The sequence below is a fragment of the Miscanthus floridulus genome, chromosome 9 (genome assembly GCF_019320115.1).
Source record: "Miscanthus floridulus cultivar M001 chromosome 9, ASM1932011v1, whole genome shotgun sequence".
NCBI lineage: Eukaryota > Viridiplantae > Streptophyta > Magnoliopsida > Poales > Poaceae > Miscanthus > Miscanthus floridulus.
Window position 1 is genome coordinate 140,201,461 of NC_089588.1, and position 17,180 is coordinate 140,218,640.

At 45.9% G+C, this 17,180-nt stretch overlaps 1 protein-coding gene across 1 annotated transcript; it reads left to right on the forward strand.

Moving 5' to 3' along the window:
* Window positions 1-7,398: 7,398 nt before the first annotated feature.
* LOC136481104 (disease resistance protein RGA2-like) lies at window positions 7,399-9,791 on the forward strand. The gene is made up of 3 exons (XM_066478473.1): window positions 7,399-7,416; window positions 7,503-9,492; window positions 9,661-9,791. Exons 1-3 carry the CDS (start codon window positions 7,399-7,401, stop codon window positions 9,681-9,683), a joined length of 2,031 nt encoding a protein of 676 aa, XP_066334570.1. The 3' UTR covers window positions 9,684-9,791.
* Window positions 9,792-17,180: the final 7,389 nt, after the last annotated feature.

The following is a 17,180-nucleotide window of genomic DNA, read 5'->3' on the forward strand; positions in this document are numbered from 1 at the left end:
ACTCCGCCGTATATATGTCTGTACACATGGGTGAACGAGGGCGGCGGTGCTCCGCCGTATACATAGAAACGCATGGGCGAACGAGGGCGGCGGTGCTCCGCGACGTATATATACATGCATATGAATACAAATGATGTATATATGCGTGTCGGCGCGGTGGCCGGTGTGCTGACGACGACGACGTGAGGCGGGCCGGCGTGCTGACGACGACGTGAGGCGGGCCGGGGCGGTGTCGGTGCGTGATGTTGTGATCCTATGTACCATGTGAACCATGTAGTCATTCATCATATGAGAAAATTCTATGTTGATAATGTAAGTATAAGTCATTATGAAATGTAAGTATATGTGTCTTATTGCTAATATAACCATTACTATTTCTGAAATGATAAGAATTTATTTTCTTCTTCTACAGGCGATCTCTGATGCTATGATATAAAGTTGAAAAAATATGTAATGCTCATATTACTTTAGCAACATTAATATATTATATCTGTATATTCAAAGTTCACAAATGAAGAAACGTTGAAGTTTTCCTTCATTGTCTGTAGCCATGCATGCAAGTCCAACCAAAACTGCTTACATCATCACATGTGATATTTTTTATAAACTAAAAAATGCTTAGTTTACAATCCAAATTGAGTTCCTATTTGACCATATTATATATCCTACAACAAATCCTTCAAAAAAAAAGACCCTACATAAATATATTTGGATAAAATTTCATTAACAAACATTGATCTATGAAGATAGAAAAAATTCTTCTATTGAGCAAAGGCAGTGGAGGGCCTCGTCTGAGAATGTACAAAGAGAATGTACAAAGAGATCGACGAACATATCACCTCGAGCTCGGCAGTGGAGGGCCTCGGGCGCGGTGGAGGGCCACGGGCGCGGTGGAGGGCCTCGGGCGCGGAGGAGGGCGTGGTGGAGGGCCACGGTCGCGTGCGGAGGAGGGGCACGGACGCGCGCGGTGGAGGCCGCACGAGGAAGAAGAGGGCAGCGGTGTCACGGAAGGCGAACGGACGGCGGCACGAGGAGGGCGGCGGTGTTCGACGAGGAAGAAGACGAGCGGATCGATCTGCGCCAGGCGCTGGAGGTTATATATCAGAGAGAATTACTCCCGGTGCCAGCCACCAACCGGGAGTAAAAACCCTTTACTCCCGGTGCGTATTACCAACTGGGAGTAAACGTCTCTTTACTCCCGGTGCGTGTTACCAACCGGGAGTAAAGGTATACCTTTACTCCCGGTTGGTAACACGCACCGGGATTAAAGGGTTTTTTTTGGCGGGCCACGAAACTGCAGCCCACCTTTACTTCCGGGTGGGCTTCCCACCCGGGAGTAAAGGTGGGCTGCAGTTTCGTTTCCCGCCTATTTTAAGCAATAGTCTTGTTAAATACAATAGAAATGCAATAGTTTTTGTTAAATACATAGTAAATTAAATAAAAGGCATAAAATTATTTTGTTAAAAATATGGATTTTCTTTTTGTTTATTGCACATAGGAAAAATCTATAACCTAACTTTTTTTATTTTTTGTTAGAATTATAAAACATAATGTAACTAATATTTATTATTTCGTTAATGCAAAAATGTAGTGTTTAATTCAAATTATTAAAACTATTGGTTTTGGACAGAAAATTTGTTTTCACATGATTTTAACATTAATATTTTAATTTTTCATCACTCAGTATCCTAATTTACCTTTTTGAGAGAGAAATCCTACCAAATCAAACATTGATTTAATTTGAAACATGACATAATAAACATCTGAATTCACAATTATTACATAATATCTCAAACACACACTACATTAAATCACTATATCATCAAGTGGGCACAGTAGTGAACTTCTTCTTTACGTATGTCCCTTGGTTATGATCGCTTCGTAACCATGGAGTGTCCTCATCATTTACCAAGATGCTAGGGTCTTTGTTCACTTTAAAGGGCGGAATTCGGTCATCCTTTTCATAATCTTCTGACATGTCCGACTTGTCCTCAATTCCCACGATGACTCTTTTCCCTGAAAGAACTATGTGGCGCTTTGGCTCTTTGGTTGAGTCATTATCGTTTTTCCCTCTTTTTGGTTTGGTAGACATATCATTGACATAGAACACCTGATTCATATCCTTGGCAAGGACGAATGGTTCGTCTTTGTACCCAATATTACTAAGGTCTACTGTTGTCATTCCATACTCATTGTCTACTGTTACCCCGCCTCCGATCACCTTGACCCATTGGCACTTGAACAATGGGATCTTCAAAGTAGGTGCATATTCTAGTTCCCATATTTCATCTATGCGTCCATAATATGTCTGCTTATTCCCATTCGGGTCTGTGGCATCTATGCGGACACCACTGTTTTGGTTGGTACTCCTTTTATCTTGGGCTACTGTGTAGAATATGTTCCCATTTATCTCGTACCCTTTGTATGTGATGATATGCCATGATGGTTGCATAGCCAATAAATATAGTTGCTCATGGATGCTCTCATCACCTTGACATTTTTTTCGCAACCAACCGCCGAAAGTTTCCATGTGCTTACGCGTAATCCAAGCTTTAGTCTTCCCTGGAAACTCGGATCATAAGAGATCCTTGTGTGTCTCAATATACAGATCTACCAAAGAGGAGTTCTATAGAACTGTGTAGTGCGCTTTATTGAAATAATCATCATCCATACCAATATATGTTTTCCTCCCTAGTGTCCCCTTTCCGCTTAGTCTCCCCTCATGTCTCGATTCAGGAACACCAATCGAGTCAAGGTCGGGAATAAAGTCAACACAGAACTCAATGACCTCTTCTGTTCCATAGCCCTTGGCGATGCTTCCTTCTGGGCGAGCACGGTTGTGAACATATTTCTTCAGGACTCCCATGAATCTCTCTAAGGGGAACATGTTGTGTAGGAAAACAGGACCGAGAGTGAAAATCTCCTTGACTAGGTGAACTAGGAGGTGTGTCATAATATCAAAGAAGGAAGGAGAGAACACCAACTCAAAGCTGACAAGACATTGAACCACATCATTCTGTAGTTTAGCTAGATCAGTTGGATCAATTGCCTTCTGAGAAATTGCATTGAGGAATGCACATTGCTTCACGGTGGCTAGACATACATTTGGAGGTAGAATTCCTCTTAATGCAACTGGAAGTAATTGCGTCATGAGAACGTGACAGTCATGGGACTTTAAGTTACAGAATTTCTTCTCTGGCACATTTATAATACCCTTTATATTCGAGGAGAATCCAGATGGTACCTTGATGTTGTTTAAGCATTCAAACATGATTTCCTTGTCCTCTTTGCTTAGAGTGTAGCTAGCAGGACGTAAGTAATGGCGTCCATCATCTGTCTTCTTTGGATGCAGGTTGTCTCTTTCTCTCAAACAACGCAGGTCCTGTCGTGCTTCAAATGTGTCCTTAGGCTTTCCATACACACCCATAAAGCCTAGCAGGTTCACATAAAGATTCTTCATCAGGTGCATCATGTCGATCGAGCTACGGACCTGTAGGACTTGCCAATAGGGTAGGTCCCAAAATATGAACTTCTTCTTCCACATGGGTGCGTGACCATTAGCGTCTTTCGGAATAGGTTGGCTTCCATGTCCTTTTCCAAAGACGACTTTCACATCATTGACCATATCGAGTACATCCTCACTGGTTCGGTTGCGAGGCTTGGTCAGGTGGTCTGCCTTCCCTTTAAAATGCTTGCCTTTCTTTCTTACGGGGTGATTTGTAGGAAGAAATCGACGATGGCCAAGGTACATGACCTTTCGACATTTTTTCAAGAATGCACCTCTAATATCACCGAAGCAGTGCATGCATGCATTATATCCCTTGTTTGATTGTCCTGAAAGATTACTTAGAGCAGGCCCATCATTGATTGTTACGAACAACAATGCTCGCAGATCAAAGTGTTCATGTTTGTACTCATCCCACACACGTACACCTTCTTTATTCCACAAAATGAGAAGTTCGTCAACAAGTGGTCTCAGGTACACATCGATGTCATTGCCAGGTTGCTTCGGGCCTTGGATGAGCACAGGCATCATAATGAACTTCTGCTTCATGCATAACCAAGGAGGAACGTTGTAGATACTTAGAGTAACAGGCCAAGTGCTATGACTACTGTTCTGCTCTCCAAAAGGATTGATACCATCTGTACTTAAAGCAAACCTTAAGTTTCTTGCGTCATTTGCAAACTCCGGGAATTCTCTGTCGATTGCTCTCCACTAGGACCCATCAGCAGGGTGTCTCAACATATTGTCTACCTTACGGTCTTCTTTGTGCCATCGTAACAATTTTGCATGTTCTTTGTTTCTGAACAGACGTTTCAAGCGTGGTATTATAGGAGCATACCACAGTTCCGCTTCCTCACCAACGCCCACTGATTCGCTCCGAAGGACAAAAGTAAGTAACTGTATATGTTATCACCACTACTTCATATGATATGATGAAAAAAACTAATAATTTTTCTTAATTACTTGTGCAGGAACTGGGTGGTTGTGTCGGGTGGTAGCGCACGGCTAGTCAATGGCATCCTGGGTCTTCTGTGCAGGCAACACTTCCCCGGCATTGTCACGTACGCATCGAAGACGGAGCCGGCCTACTCGTTTGACCACTACGTCATCGCCTCCGATGCGGAGTACCCCAACAAGGCGGCGCAGGTGAAGGCAGAGTTTTGGGTAAGTCTCCCTTGCACAACATTGCTCAATACGTCGCATTCATTGGACTTTTCTTGAAATAATGAATGGATACATCGCTTTTGTATGCAGACTTATTATAGATGCGAGGAGGGATTTGAGGCCAGGGCGGAGCAGGCGACTACCAAAGCCTGTAAAAAACTCGTCACCGACATGCATCACGAGGCGCACATCCAGGCCATCGTAACCTACTACGGGTCGAAGCTTGGAGAGAGGGAAACCAAGAAAGACGCAAGAGAGATGCAGCTGATCCGGGAGCAGTACCTTGAGGTAAATGAAGAACATCAATATTGATTCGTTTTGAGATTAAGTTGGTTTAATTTGATCTTCTTATATGTCCAATACTTGATGACGTGTAGGTGATTCCCTGGTGGTGCCAAGCGTATCCTGAGTGCTGGGCGATGATGGTGGACAGGTGGTTCATGGAGGAGTACCTCAAGATGCACAGGGATGCCTGGGACCGTCGTTTACTGATGCAAGGTCCAGCACACCATCAAGGTAGCCGCAACCTCGCCGGATACAAACAAGCATGGGTACGCGAATTGATTTATCTATTGTCACGCTCAGTTCTGTCTGATTTCTAATCATCGTGCTGTCTTTCTCGTAGTCGGCGTCACATAGTGGCCAGGCTTGCTCAGACTTCCAGGCATGGTGTATGGCCCACAAGGGCAAGGCGACGTCCGACGTCTCCTTCAACCTGGAGGATCCGCCCGAGGCATACACGAACCCGAGCGTCCACTCCCGCATCAGTGAGTACACTGAGGTGGCGAGGTCGCTCCATGGGGCAGACCACGATCTGAGCACCCAGGACTTCGATGGAGAGGCCATCATGAGGGCGGGGCAAGGCAAGAAGCATGGGTGGTTCTGGCTTGGCGACGGCGTCATCGACACGGCCTCTACTCCCTCTCTCTCCCAGATCCGAGCACGGAGCACGAGCGAGAGCCCGACCATTCGCACACGGCCGACCGCTGCACAGCACCGGGTCGACGCACTCGAGGTTATTCCTGTTTTACTCGTCATACATTGATCTTTACACAGCTTAATTAGCTTTGCATTACTGAAACATTAGAGTGAAATATTGCAGGCCCGGCTGGAACAAGAAATGAAGGAACGTCAGGAGCTGGGGGCCAGCTGGAGGCCGAGTGGGCCGAGCGGCAGGCCCAGACGCAGAGGCTGATGGACATTACGGATTTCCTACAAGGGCTTGGGCAACGTATGGGCTTGTCTCTACCACCTGGGCTGTTGGTTCCACCTCTGCCTCCGCGTCCTGCAGCTGCAGCTACTCCTGTGAGTATCAAAGTTTTTTACTTTCGCTTGTGCTTTGCTTGTATGGCCTCTATCGTCCTAGATTATCTATCAAAATAATCTTGTCTCACATGCAATCTTTTCTCCTTTGTGCAGTCTCCATCTGACGGTGGTTCGAATAATCCACCTCATGCACCTACGAATGATGCATCTGGGCCTTCACCACAGTCGCAGTGGCCGAGATGAGTGCATGTTGTATTTTTTACATTTGTTGTTCACTTGGTGATGGATTTGTGATATACTTGTGATGCACTTGTGGACTTTGATGGACTTGTAAACTTATTTGGATGGACTTGAGCACTTATTATTATATATTGTGATGGATGTGATATGGGCGGATGGATGTGTGGATGGATGAGATATATATGTGATGGATGAGATATATATGCGATGGATGAGATATATATGTGATGGATGAGATATATATGTGATATATGTTTGTATGAATGTATTTTGTCATGATGGAATGCAAAAAAAAAAATTGCCGTTTTGGGTCACTTTGCCGAGTGTTGCACTCGGCAAAGGACCCCTTTGCCGAGCACAATGGTCACAACACTCGGCAAAGCTGGCAAAATGGGCGACCAGAAAACAGATTTTCTAGCTTTGCCGAGTGCCGTGACTATAACACTCGGCAAAGAAATTAAAAAAAATATTAAACTTTGCCGAGTGCTTGGCGTGTTGGCACTCGGCGAAGAAAATTTTCAAAAAAAAATAAAAGCTCTTTGCCGAGTGCCTTCCGGGTTGGCGCTCGGCAAAGAATTTTTTTTAAAAAAATAAAAAATCTTTGCCGAGTGCCTAGAGGGGTGGCACTCCGCAAAGAAAATTTTCAAAAAAAAAAAAAAAGCTCTTTGCCGAGTGCCTTCCGGGTTGGCGCTCGGCAAAGAATTTAAAAAAAAAAAATCTTTGCCGAGTGCCTGGAGGGTTGGCACTCGGCAAAGAAAATTTTCAAAAAAAAATAAAAGCTCTTTGCCGAGTGCCTCACGGTTTGGCACTCGGCAAAGAATTTTTTTTTTAAAAAAAATCTTTGCTGAGCGCCTCACGGGTTGGCACTCGGCAAAAAAAAAATTTAAAAAATAATAAAAAAATCTTTGCCGAGTGCCTGCAGGGTTGACACTCGGCAAAGTGACCGTCAACGGGACCGGCGCCGTGACGGTCGCTTTTCTTCGGCAAATCCTTTGCCGAGTGCCCGATAAAATACACTCGGCAAAGAGTGCTTTGCCGATCAATTTTTTGCCGTGTGTGCTTTGCCGAGTGCCGCACTCGGCAAAGGCTTTGCCGAGTGCAATTTAGCCTTTGGCACTCGGCAAAGAACCTGAATCCAGTAGTGATAGCCATGCTTCATGAGACAGTTGGTGATGGTCAACCAGAATGCAGCACTGCTCTATGATATTCTATAATTGGCATTCATGGTGTTCCTGGGTCTGGTAAATCTACCCTCGCACAGTATGTTTGTGCTCATATGGAAGATGGTGTCCATTTTGATGTTGTTATGTGGGTTCATATTTCACAGAATTTTAGTGTGAATACTATTTTGAGGTTGATGATCGAGCAGATTACAAAGAAACCAAGCCCAAGATTTGATGGCACCACCGCCCTACAAAAACATTTGGAGGAGGTGCTGTGTCGAAAACGGTTCCTGTTAGTATTGGATGATGTCTGGTACAGTAAAGATCAAGAGAATTTACGGCAGTTAATGTGCCCATTGAATGCTGGCAAGGCAGGAAGCAAGATCCTAGCCACTAGTAGGACATCGGATGCATTGCTAAGTTTGGGTGCTGTGACGGCTTTGCATGCTGTGAGATGTGCTATACCTGATTTGGATGATAATGTATTCTTTAAATTGTTCATGCATTATGCATTGGATGTTGTAAACATAAATGAATGGGATAAAAGAAAATTTGTAATGATTGGGGCTGAGATTGCAAGCAAGCTCAAAAGGTCACCTCTAGCAGCCAGAATAGTGGGAGGACAGCTATGTATAAGACCAGATTTTAATATTTGGAGAAATGCTCTGGATCAGGACCTTTTAAATGACACAATGGGAGCTCTATGGTGGAGCTACCAGCAATTAAATGAGCAGATCAGGCGATGCTTCGCTTATTGCAGCATTTTTCCAAGAATGTATGAGCTGGACCGTGATGAGTTAGTCAACTTGTGGGTTGCAGAAGGTTTTATTAGCACCAATCCAGGGGAAGAAATGGAAGCTGTTGGTCAAAGCTACATCAATGAATTAGTGTCAACCTCATTTCTACAACCAGTAGGTGGTGGCAAGGAACGCTATATGATTCATGATTTGCTGCACGATTTAGTAGAGAAGGTAGCAGGAAGTGACTGCTTCAGAGTTGGCTATGGCCGGGAAGGAGAATTTTCTCCATGCACTCGCCATCTTTTCATCGAGACTTGTAATTCAGCAATGGTTACTGAAAAGATTGTCAAACTAGAAAACCTACGCACTCTGATCTTCTATACTGATGAAAACGACACGGCAATCCAGGAAAAAGCCTTTGAGGATATGTTCAGGAGTCTGAGGGCATTGCGGGTACTGTGCATAAGACTCTGGAGAACGGAAACATTCTCATTCCCAGTATCAATTGGACAGTTAAAGCATCTACGCTATCTTTCTTTCCAAAGGAATGGTCAACCAACGAGGATTATTCTGCCTAGAACATTTTGCAAGCTCTACCATATGCAGCATCTGCATTGTGCTACTATAGTATTTTCCTCCTGTGAAGATATAGTTAAGCTCATTAACCTGCGGCACCTGTCATGCTTAGGATCTATGGATTTTCCAAACATAGGCAGGCTGATGTCACTCCGAACTTTTGGTTCCTTCAGGGTAAAGAAGGAACCTGGCTATGAGTTACATCAGCTGAAGTACCTCAACATGCTCCAAGGCTTGCTAGGGATCCATGGCCTTGAAAATGTTGGAAGCAGAGAAGAAGCTCTTGAAGCCAATCTATCTGCCAAGGAACGCCTCTCACATCTAATTCTTGGTTGGGACAGTGATGACGGACTACGGACCTGCAGTGCAGAGCTCCAAGCAGATATACTGGAGGGACTTTGCCCTCCGGTATACCTTGATACACTTCAACTCTGGAGCTACAATGGCTCGATGTACCCAGACTGGGTTGTTGGTGCCCGAGATCTTTTGCTCTTGGAGTGCAGCCCCCTGCGAGCTATTCCTGAACAGCATGGGTTCTCTGCTCATCTTCTTCAACTGTTTATCCACTCCTGCAGTTGGCATGCCTTACCATATAATATGAAGCTCCTCACTTCGCTCCAGACATTGGAGATCAATGAGTGCATGAATATCCGGTCACTTCCAAGTCTGCCCCAGTCCCTTTTGCACTTTTCGCTATCGGACTGTGATCGCCAGTTCATGAGGTCCTGCGAAACGGTTGGAGATCCAAATTGGGAAAAGATCCAGCATGTATGCATGAAAAAGATCTCTCCTAGATCAGAACGAACTGACTCTCTGCATGACAGCAACAGCTCAGAAGGTTAGACTCCAAAGCCCTTTGCTGTTGTCTGGAACTCTGGATATGTTTTCCAATACAGTTGCGTCGATTCCAATCTTATATTTATAGAACGTTGCTCCCATTATTGAGAACCACAACTAACTCTGCTGATGTTTGCTAATCCATTTGTGATGCGGACCTGCCAAACAGACGACTTCGAGGAACTCTCCTGATATTAGGACAGAATGATGCATGGGTTTTCACTGGGTGAACACTTTGACAAATTTGTTCACTGTGACTTGTGAGTGAAGGTTCGTGGAAAATGTTGAGGCTGCAAACTGGTAAACGGTTATTCTAATTGTTTCATAACATCCTGATCTATAATGTTGATGCTTAGGTCGCGATGGAGTAATTAATGCTGGATAACATTTTAAGCCTAAAATCTAAGCTAATAACGATTTGTGCTTTATTTAGTATATCATTATCGTTCTGCCAATCTAGCTGTCAAGGAACGCCTAACAAATCCTACTCTTGATCAGGACAGTGATGCACTACAAAGCTGCAGTACAGACCTTCAAGCAGAGATACTCTCTGCCTTCCTTTGCACCTTGATGCACTGCAACTCTGTTGGTACAACGGTTGAAGGTACCCACAGTCCACAGATTGGGTGTCGCTGTGTGACGTTTTCATCTCTACCGGTGCAGCCGACTAGGGGCTATTCATAGATGTCATGAGTTGTCTCATCTTCTTAAACTTGGAAATTCGGTGTGCAGCTGGGACGCTTTTCCACATATTATGGAGTGCCTCACGTCACTCCAGACATTGGTAATTTGACGATTTCAAGAATCTATGGTCACTTCCGATGCTGCCTCAGTCTCTGCTGCATTTTAACCTCCATCAGTTTTCATATGAGTCGAGGGAGGGGTGTCCTGTGTTGGCTGCTTGTCCTGTAGAACCAAAAATCTGTTTTTTTTTTCATGACCAGTAAGGATATGTCGGATCTATATGCCTGTGTTGGCTGCGTGTGGAGCGGGACGTCGCGACGGGGCTCCGCGTCGACCAGCTGGAGGAGGCGCTGGCCACCCAAGCCGCCTCGTCTACTACGGCTATCGCTCAGGTCCAGGTGCAGGAGGAGCGAGCGACTGCCATCGACCTCCGCCTTTCCGCCCTGGACCGGTTTGCTCCACCCACTCCCAAGCTTCTGTCCTCGCCGACATCCGAGCACAGGACTTCGAGCAGCGGGTCTCCGAGATCGAGCTACGGGTCGGAGATCTCGAGCTCATCCGCACCAACGAGCTCCGGGATGAGCGCGACAATAGGGTTTCGGCCCTGGAGTCGGCGGCGGCAGCGTACGAGGAGTGGAGGCCGTAGATCGAAGGGACACTCGACGACTTGCAATTGGAGGTCCGCCGTCTCAAACAAAGCTGGGATCGATCTCTCCTGGAGTCACGCCAAGTGCAACTAGGAGTGGTGATCCCCTAGGTTCGAGCACCGGCCGCCGCGCACCCTTCAGCTCCGACCGCTATGCTCGAATGGCCCGACGAGCACCGTCCTGCAACATCGAGCGTTTCACCGAATTGGTGGAACAACTTAAAGCCTATACAAACCCCGATCCTCTACTGCACTACCCACTTCATCGACGGCTTGCGACATGACATACGCTCTATTGTGATGGTTCAACGCCCTGGCGATTTGGATGCTGCCTGCACTCTTGCTCTGTTACAGGAGGAGGCGTTGGAGCCGGGCCAATGCCTTGACTTCAAGAAGTCGGATAACTCTATCTTCTCCAAGTCGGCGACAATCAAGGGAGCCCTTCCGTTGCCTCCCCCTCCTCCACGCCCGGGCAATCAACATCTCCACGATCAGCGCCCCGCCGATGACAAGAAGCCCGTCGGCCGCGGTGCGACTTTCGACGATAGGCTTTCCGCGCTTCGCTCCTTCCGCAAAGCCCGCGGTCTCTGCGTCCGCTGCGGTGAGAAGCGGGCGCCCGGCCACAAATGCGCCCTGGAGCTTTAGCTCCACGCACTCCAGGAGGTATGGAACATGTGCCAAGATGATTTTCAAGAGTGGGAGTCCGAGAATACCACGCCAACTGCGCCAGAGAATCAGTTATTCATGTTGCTGTCTGCCGCGGCGGTTTCGGGCTCTGTTGCGCCTCGCACCATGCAGCTCCAGGGACCCTTGTCAGGCCAGGAAGTGCTGATCCTTGTTGACTCTGGGAGTAGCCACTCTTTTCTCAACTCTGCAACTGCACGCAAGATTGGTGGCTGTGTTCCTCTGCAAACACCAGTGTCAGTCAAGATTGCTGATGGCGGCACTATTCTCTGTGAATCCGAGCTACCGGTTGTGGAGTGGACAGTGCAGGGGTATTCTTTTCGTTCCGCTCTCAAGATTCTGCCACTCGGTACATTTGATATGATTATGGGAATGGACTGGTTGGAGGCATTTTCGCCGATGAAGGTCCACTGGCGCAACAAGTGGATGGCCATTCCTTATGGGACTTCTACTGTCCATCTGCAAGGCATATCTCCTGAGCCAGCGGAATGCTCCTTGATCCAGCTGTTCCAGGTTACAGCAGATTCAGCTTCCCTCTAGCCTGCTTCCGATGAGTCCCTGGTCCAGCCAGTTCTTGATGAGTTTACTGACTTATTTTCTGAACCCACTGAGCTTCCTCCTCGGCGTGCCTGTGATCATCGCATTCCGCTCATTCTTGGAGCTCAGCCTATCGCCATCTGCTCTTACAGATATTCCCCATCTCTGAAGTCAGAAATTGAAACCCAAGTTTCTGAGATGCTCAAGACTGGTATGGTTCAGCCAAGTAGCAGCACCCAAGGTTTTCATTTTCGGAAATTAAAATTTATCGGGGGTCACAGATAAAGAGGATAAACATGATATATCGGAAATATCGGACCAAATTCAAATAAAATTTAATTTGAATTTAAGTAAATTTAAACAACATTTGTACGAAAAAGATAGATATTTCCTTATCGGCACATACGGATAAAGAGGATATATCGGAAATATCAGGTGATTTCGACCGATATTGAAAACCATGGCAGCACCTTCTCCTCGCCCGTGCTTCTAGTCCACAAAAAGATGGCTCGTGGCGGTAAAGTGTCGATTACCGCATGCTCAACTCATTGACAGTGAAGTCCAAGTTTCCTATACCTGTTATACCTGTTATTGATGAGTTGTTGGATGAGTTGTCGGCAGCCCGTTGGTTCACTAGCTTAGATCTACGGGCTGGGTTCAATCAGATTCGTCTGGCACCAGGCGAGGAGCACAAGACCGCGTTTCAAATGTACTGGGGCCACTTTGAGTTCACCGTCATGGCGTTTGGATTGACAGGAGCTCCAAACACCTTCCAAAGCGCGATGAACCATACGCTCCAACCGTTGCTATGGAAGTGTGTCATCGTCTTCTTTGACGACATCCTAGTATACAGTAACAGTTTGGAAGAACACATTGAGCATCTCAGGCAAGTTTTCCGCCTTTTGGCCAAGGATAATTGGCTGATTAAGAAGTCCAAGTGCCAGTTTGCTCAGCAGCGGATATCATATCTCGGCCATATTGTCAGCGCGGAAGGCGTCGCCACCATGGTTTCCAATATCGGCCGAAATCTCCTGATATTTCCGATATATCCTCTTTATCCGTAGGTGTCGATAAAAAAATATCTATCTTTTTCGTACAAATTTTGTTTAAATTTATTTAAATTTACTTAAATTCAAATTAAATTTTATTTGAATTTGGTCCGATATTTCCGATATATCCTGTTTATCCTCTTTATATATGACCTCCAATAAATTTTAATTTCCGAAAATGAAAACCTTGGTCGCCACTGACCCAATCAAAATCCAGTCTATACAATCTTGGCCGACTCCTTCTAATGCAAAGCAGTTGCGCAGTTTTCTAGGACTTGCGGGCTACTACCGCAAATTTGTTAAGCGTTTCGCCATCATTGCCAGGCCCCTCAACGACTTGTTGAAGAAAGGGACATTATTCCTTTGGACTTCCATTCATGAAGACTCCTTTCAGACTCTTAAGCGTGGTCTGGTCTCAGCTCCGGTCTTGGCCCTTCCCAGTTTCTCTAAGCCGTTCCAGCTGCAGACGGATGCTAGTGATTTGGGAGTTGGCGCGGTGCTACTCCAAGACGGCCACCCTCCGGCGTTTATCAGTAAATCATTGGGACCTCGCACTCGTGGTCTGTCCACTTATGAAAAGGAGTTTCTGGCAATTATTGTAGCAGTTGAGCAGCGGCGCTCCTACCTTCAGCACGCCGAGTTTGTCATCTTCACTGACCACAGCAGTTTGACTCATATTTCGGATCAGCGACTTCATACTCCGTGGCAGTTGAAGATGTATACCAAGTTTGGTTGGGCTGCAGTACAAAGTAATTTACAAGCCGGGTGCTTCAAACATCGCGGCAGATGCCCTGTCTCGGCGGCACCCATCTCCACCAGCTCAGCTCCATTCTGTCTCTTACTCCACTCCTGAATGGCTGTCTGCTGTGGTCGACGGCTATGCTCAAGATCCGGCAACCACTTCGCTCATCCAAGAACTGTCAATCGCCTCGGAGTCCCACAAGACGTTCACTTTATGCAGTGGTGTCCACCGTGCGCCGCCTCCTGCGAGAAAGACAACAGCATGTGGTTAGGAATCATGCAGAATTGGGCGTGGCTAGATTAGACAAATGGTGGAGACTTACATATGCCTTTTTGTATTTGCTGAGGCTGGCGCTGCCCTGATGGTGAGGTACACCTGGCATCATCATACGGTGCTCGCTTTTCTCTTGGTGCGCCTTCTGCCAGTCCGCGTCCAACCATTTGTCCACGTCTTTTTGCCATGGGGCCATCCTCCTTATGACCATCTCTTAGGTATGGTGTTAGTTCGCTCGCCGAAATCTTAGGGAGGATGGAAGTATCGAAAGGAGGGATTTCATTAGATTGATAATTGAACTCTTCCTCCTCCACTTGATTTTCAACTCTGACAACCCGCTTCTTCCCAGGGAGAACCACTCGTCGTCTCTTGTTTCTAGTGTCACGCACATAGAAGACTTGGAAAACCTGACTTGCGAGTACAAATAGAAGCTAGATCGAGTAATTAAGCACGAGCACACACCCTGTTGCATAGACCGAGATAGAATTAAGCACACGGATTCCATCACGCAGTTCTAATTTGATCATGGTCACACAATCCCAAAAATTAATTACAATGCTATTATTAGCAAATTTGGTCGCTGCTACCTTATCTATCGAGCTGAGGTGAGCACACGCCCCAGGCAGGACCAACGCCTATGTGGTTGTTGTTGGTGGGCGGACCGTATGCCAAGAAAGGAAGCCCCGGGATCGAGAGCAGAGCTGAGCTGAAGCGGACCAGATTTGGCCAGTCGGTGGCCTCAGCTCCATCCTCAGCGGAGGAGTTGATTTGGCTTTATTTTTTTCACATATCACAATGAATTAATTAGCTGAATCACCTGCCATTCATCAACCGGGCCGGGTCAGCTCAGGAGTTCGGACACCTGCAAGTAAACGTCGATCGATTCGCTGTCTATACAAGCTATATGTCGTGCTAACTTGACAAATTAATAGAGAGCATGCACAACATGCATGGCATGTGGTAGTAGTGTGCCAATGGAAGTACCTTTATACTCTACTGCTCGCTGATCTGTACATGCTCCAATGTCAAGGATCGTTCAAGGAGTTAATATTAATACCACCAGATCCAAGGTTTAGGTAGGCCCTGCCCATTCGAATCAAGAAACATATTAATACCAAAGATGAAAAGAACAGATCCCGCTGCGTACTGTACTGGGTTAATTAGAAGTCCCAGATCGAGGTCAGGAATATATGTTTGCAATTAACCTCCACTAATAAAAGCCAGCCACATCATCACGATCCATTTCTCGCCACTTTCAAGATCAATGAGAGGGAAACAGAGTGAGTTTTTTTGAGCTGAGCTTCAGTTTCTGAAAGGGCCAAATAATATAGATATGGCCGGTCAGGTTATTATCAAAAGCAAGAAAAGGCCAGGTAGATGTCTGGGTTTTAGGCATCCGACGTCGCAACTTGCTCGAAACCTTCTCGATTTTTTATCATAGCCTCTACATGCGATAACATGACGCCCAGACAAGTTTTGTGATTTTCGGACTTCGTTCGGATTTTATATAATTTAAAAACACTTTTTCCGCAAGTTATTCGTCATGTTACGTCAACAAGATGCTCGACATTTTATGCGAGTTCCTGGATAAGGCCTCAACATACACCAAATATCATTAATATAATTTTTTGAATCACCAAATTCCATTATTTCATGCACCTGCAGTTCAAATTCGAAGTATGCAAAAAAATTCAACGAAACGAAAAAAACTAACGAAATATAACAAAAAAAGTCAAAATTGTCCCAAATTTGAACAGAGAGTTTTAAATAATGTGGGAAGGCCTCACAAAAAAATGAGGCAAAAAAAACAAAAAAAACAAAAATTCTTCCCCGAGTGCCTTCCCTGGCACTCGGGGAAGAGGCCCTTTCCCGAGTGCTAGGACAGGGCACTCGGGGAAGGCAGCCTCTTCCCCTAGTGCCCTGTTCTGACACTCGGGAAAGGGCCTCTTCCCCGAGTGCCAGGGAAGGCACTCGGGGAAGATTTTTTTTAAAAAAGTTTTAACGGCGTGGGCGGGGTGGACCGTTAAGTAACATGTTTCTTTGCCGAGTGCCAATCTTCCCCGAGTGTTACACTCGGGGAAGAGGGCCTTTGCCGAGTGCTGCTCTTTACCGAGTGCCAGGATCTCTGCGGCACTCGGGAAAGCCTCTCTTCCCCGAGTGCAATTCTTCCCCGAGTGCAACACTCGGGGAAGATTCTCTTTCCCGAGTGCTCGATTTTTGGCACTCGGGGAAGCCAGCGACACTCGGGGAATTTTGCCTCTCCCGTAGTGACCGCATGCTCAACTCATTGACAGTGAAGTCCAAGTTTCCTATACCTGTTATACCTGTTATTGATGAGTTGTTGGATGAGTTGTCGGCAGCCCGTTGGTTCACTAGCTTAGATCTACGGGCTGGGTTCAATCAGATTCGTCTGGCACCAGGCGAGGAGCACAAGACCGCGTTTCAAATGTACTGGGGCCACTTTGAGTTCACCGTCATGGCGTTTGGATTGACAGGAGCTCCAAACACCTTCCAAAGCGCGATGAACCATACGCTCCAACCGTTGCTATGGAAGTGTGTCATCGTCTTCTTTGACGACATCCTAGTATACAGTAACAGTTTGGAAGAACACATTGAGCATCTCAGGCAAGTTTTCCGCCTTTTGGCCAAGGATAATTGGCTGATTAAGAAGTCCAAGTGCCAGTTTGCTCAGCAGCGGATATCATATCTCGGCCATATTGTCAGCGCGGAAGGCGTCGCCACCATGGTTTCCAATATCGGCCGAAATCTCCTGATATTTCCGATATATCCTCTTTATCCGTAGGTGTCGATAAAAAAATATCTATATTTTTCGTACAAATTTTGTTTAAATTTATTTAAATTTACTTAAATTCAAATTAAATTTTATTTGAATTTGGTCCGATATTTCCGATATATCCTGTTTATCCTCTTTATATATGACCTCCAATAAATTTTAATTTCCGAAAATGAAAACCTTGGTCGCCACTGACCCAATCAAAATCCAGTCTATACAATCTTGGCCGACTCCTTCTAATGCAAAGCAGTTGCGCAGTTTTCTAGGACTTGCGGGCTAC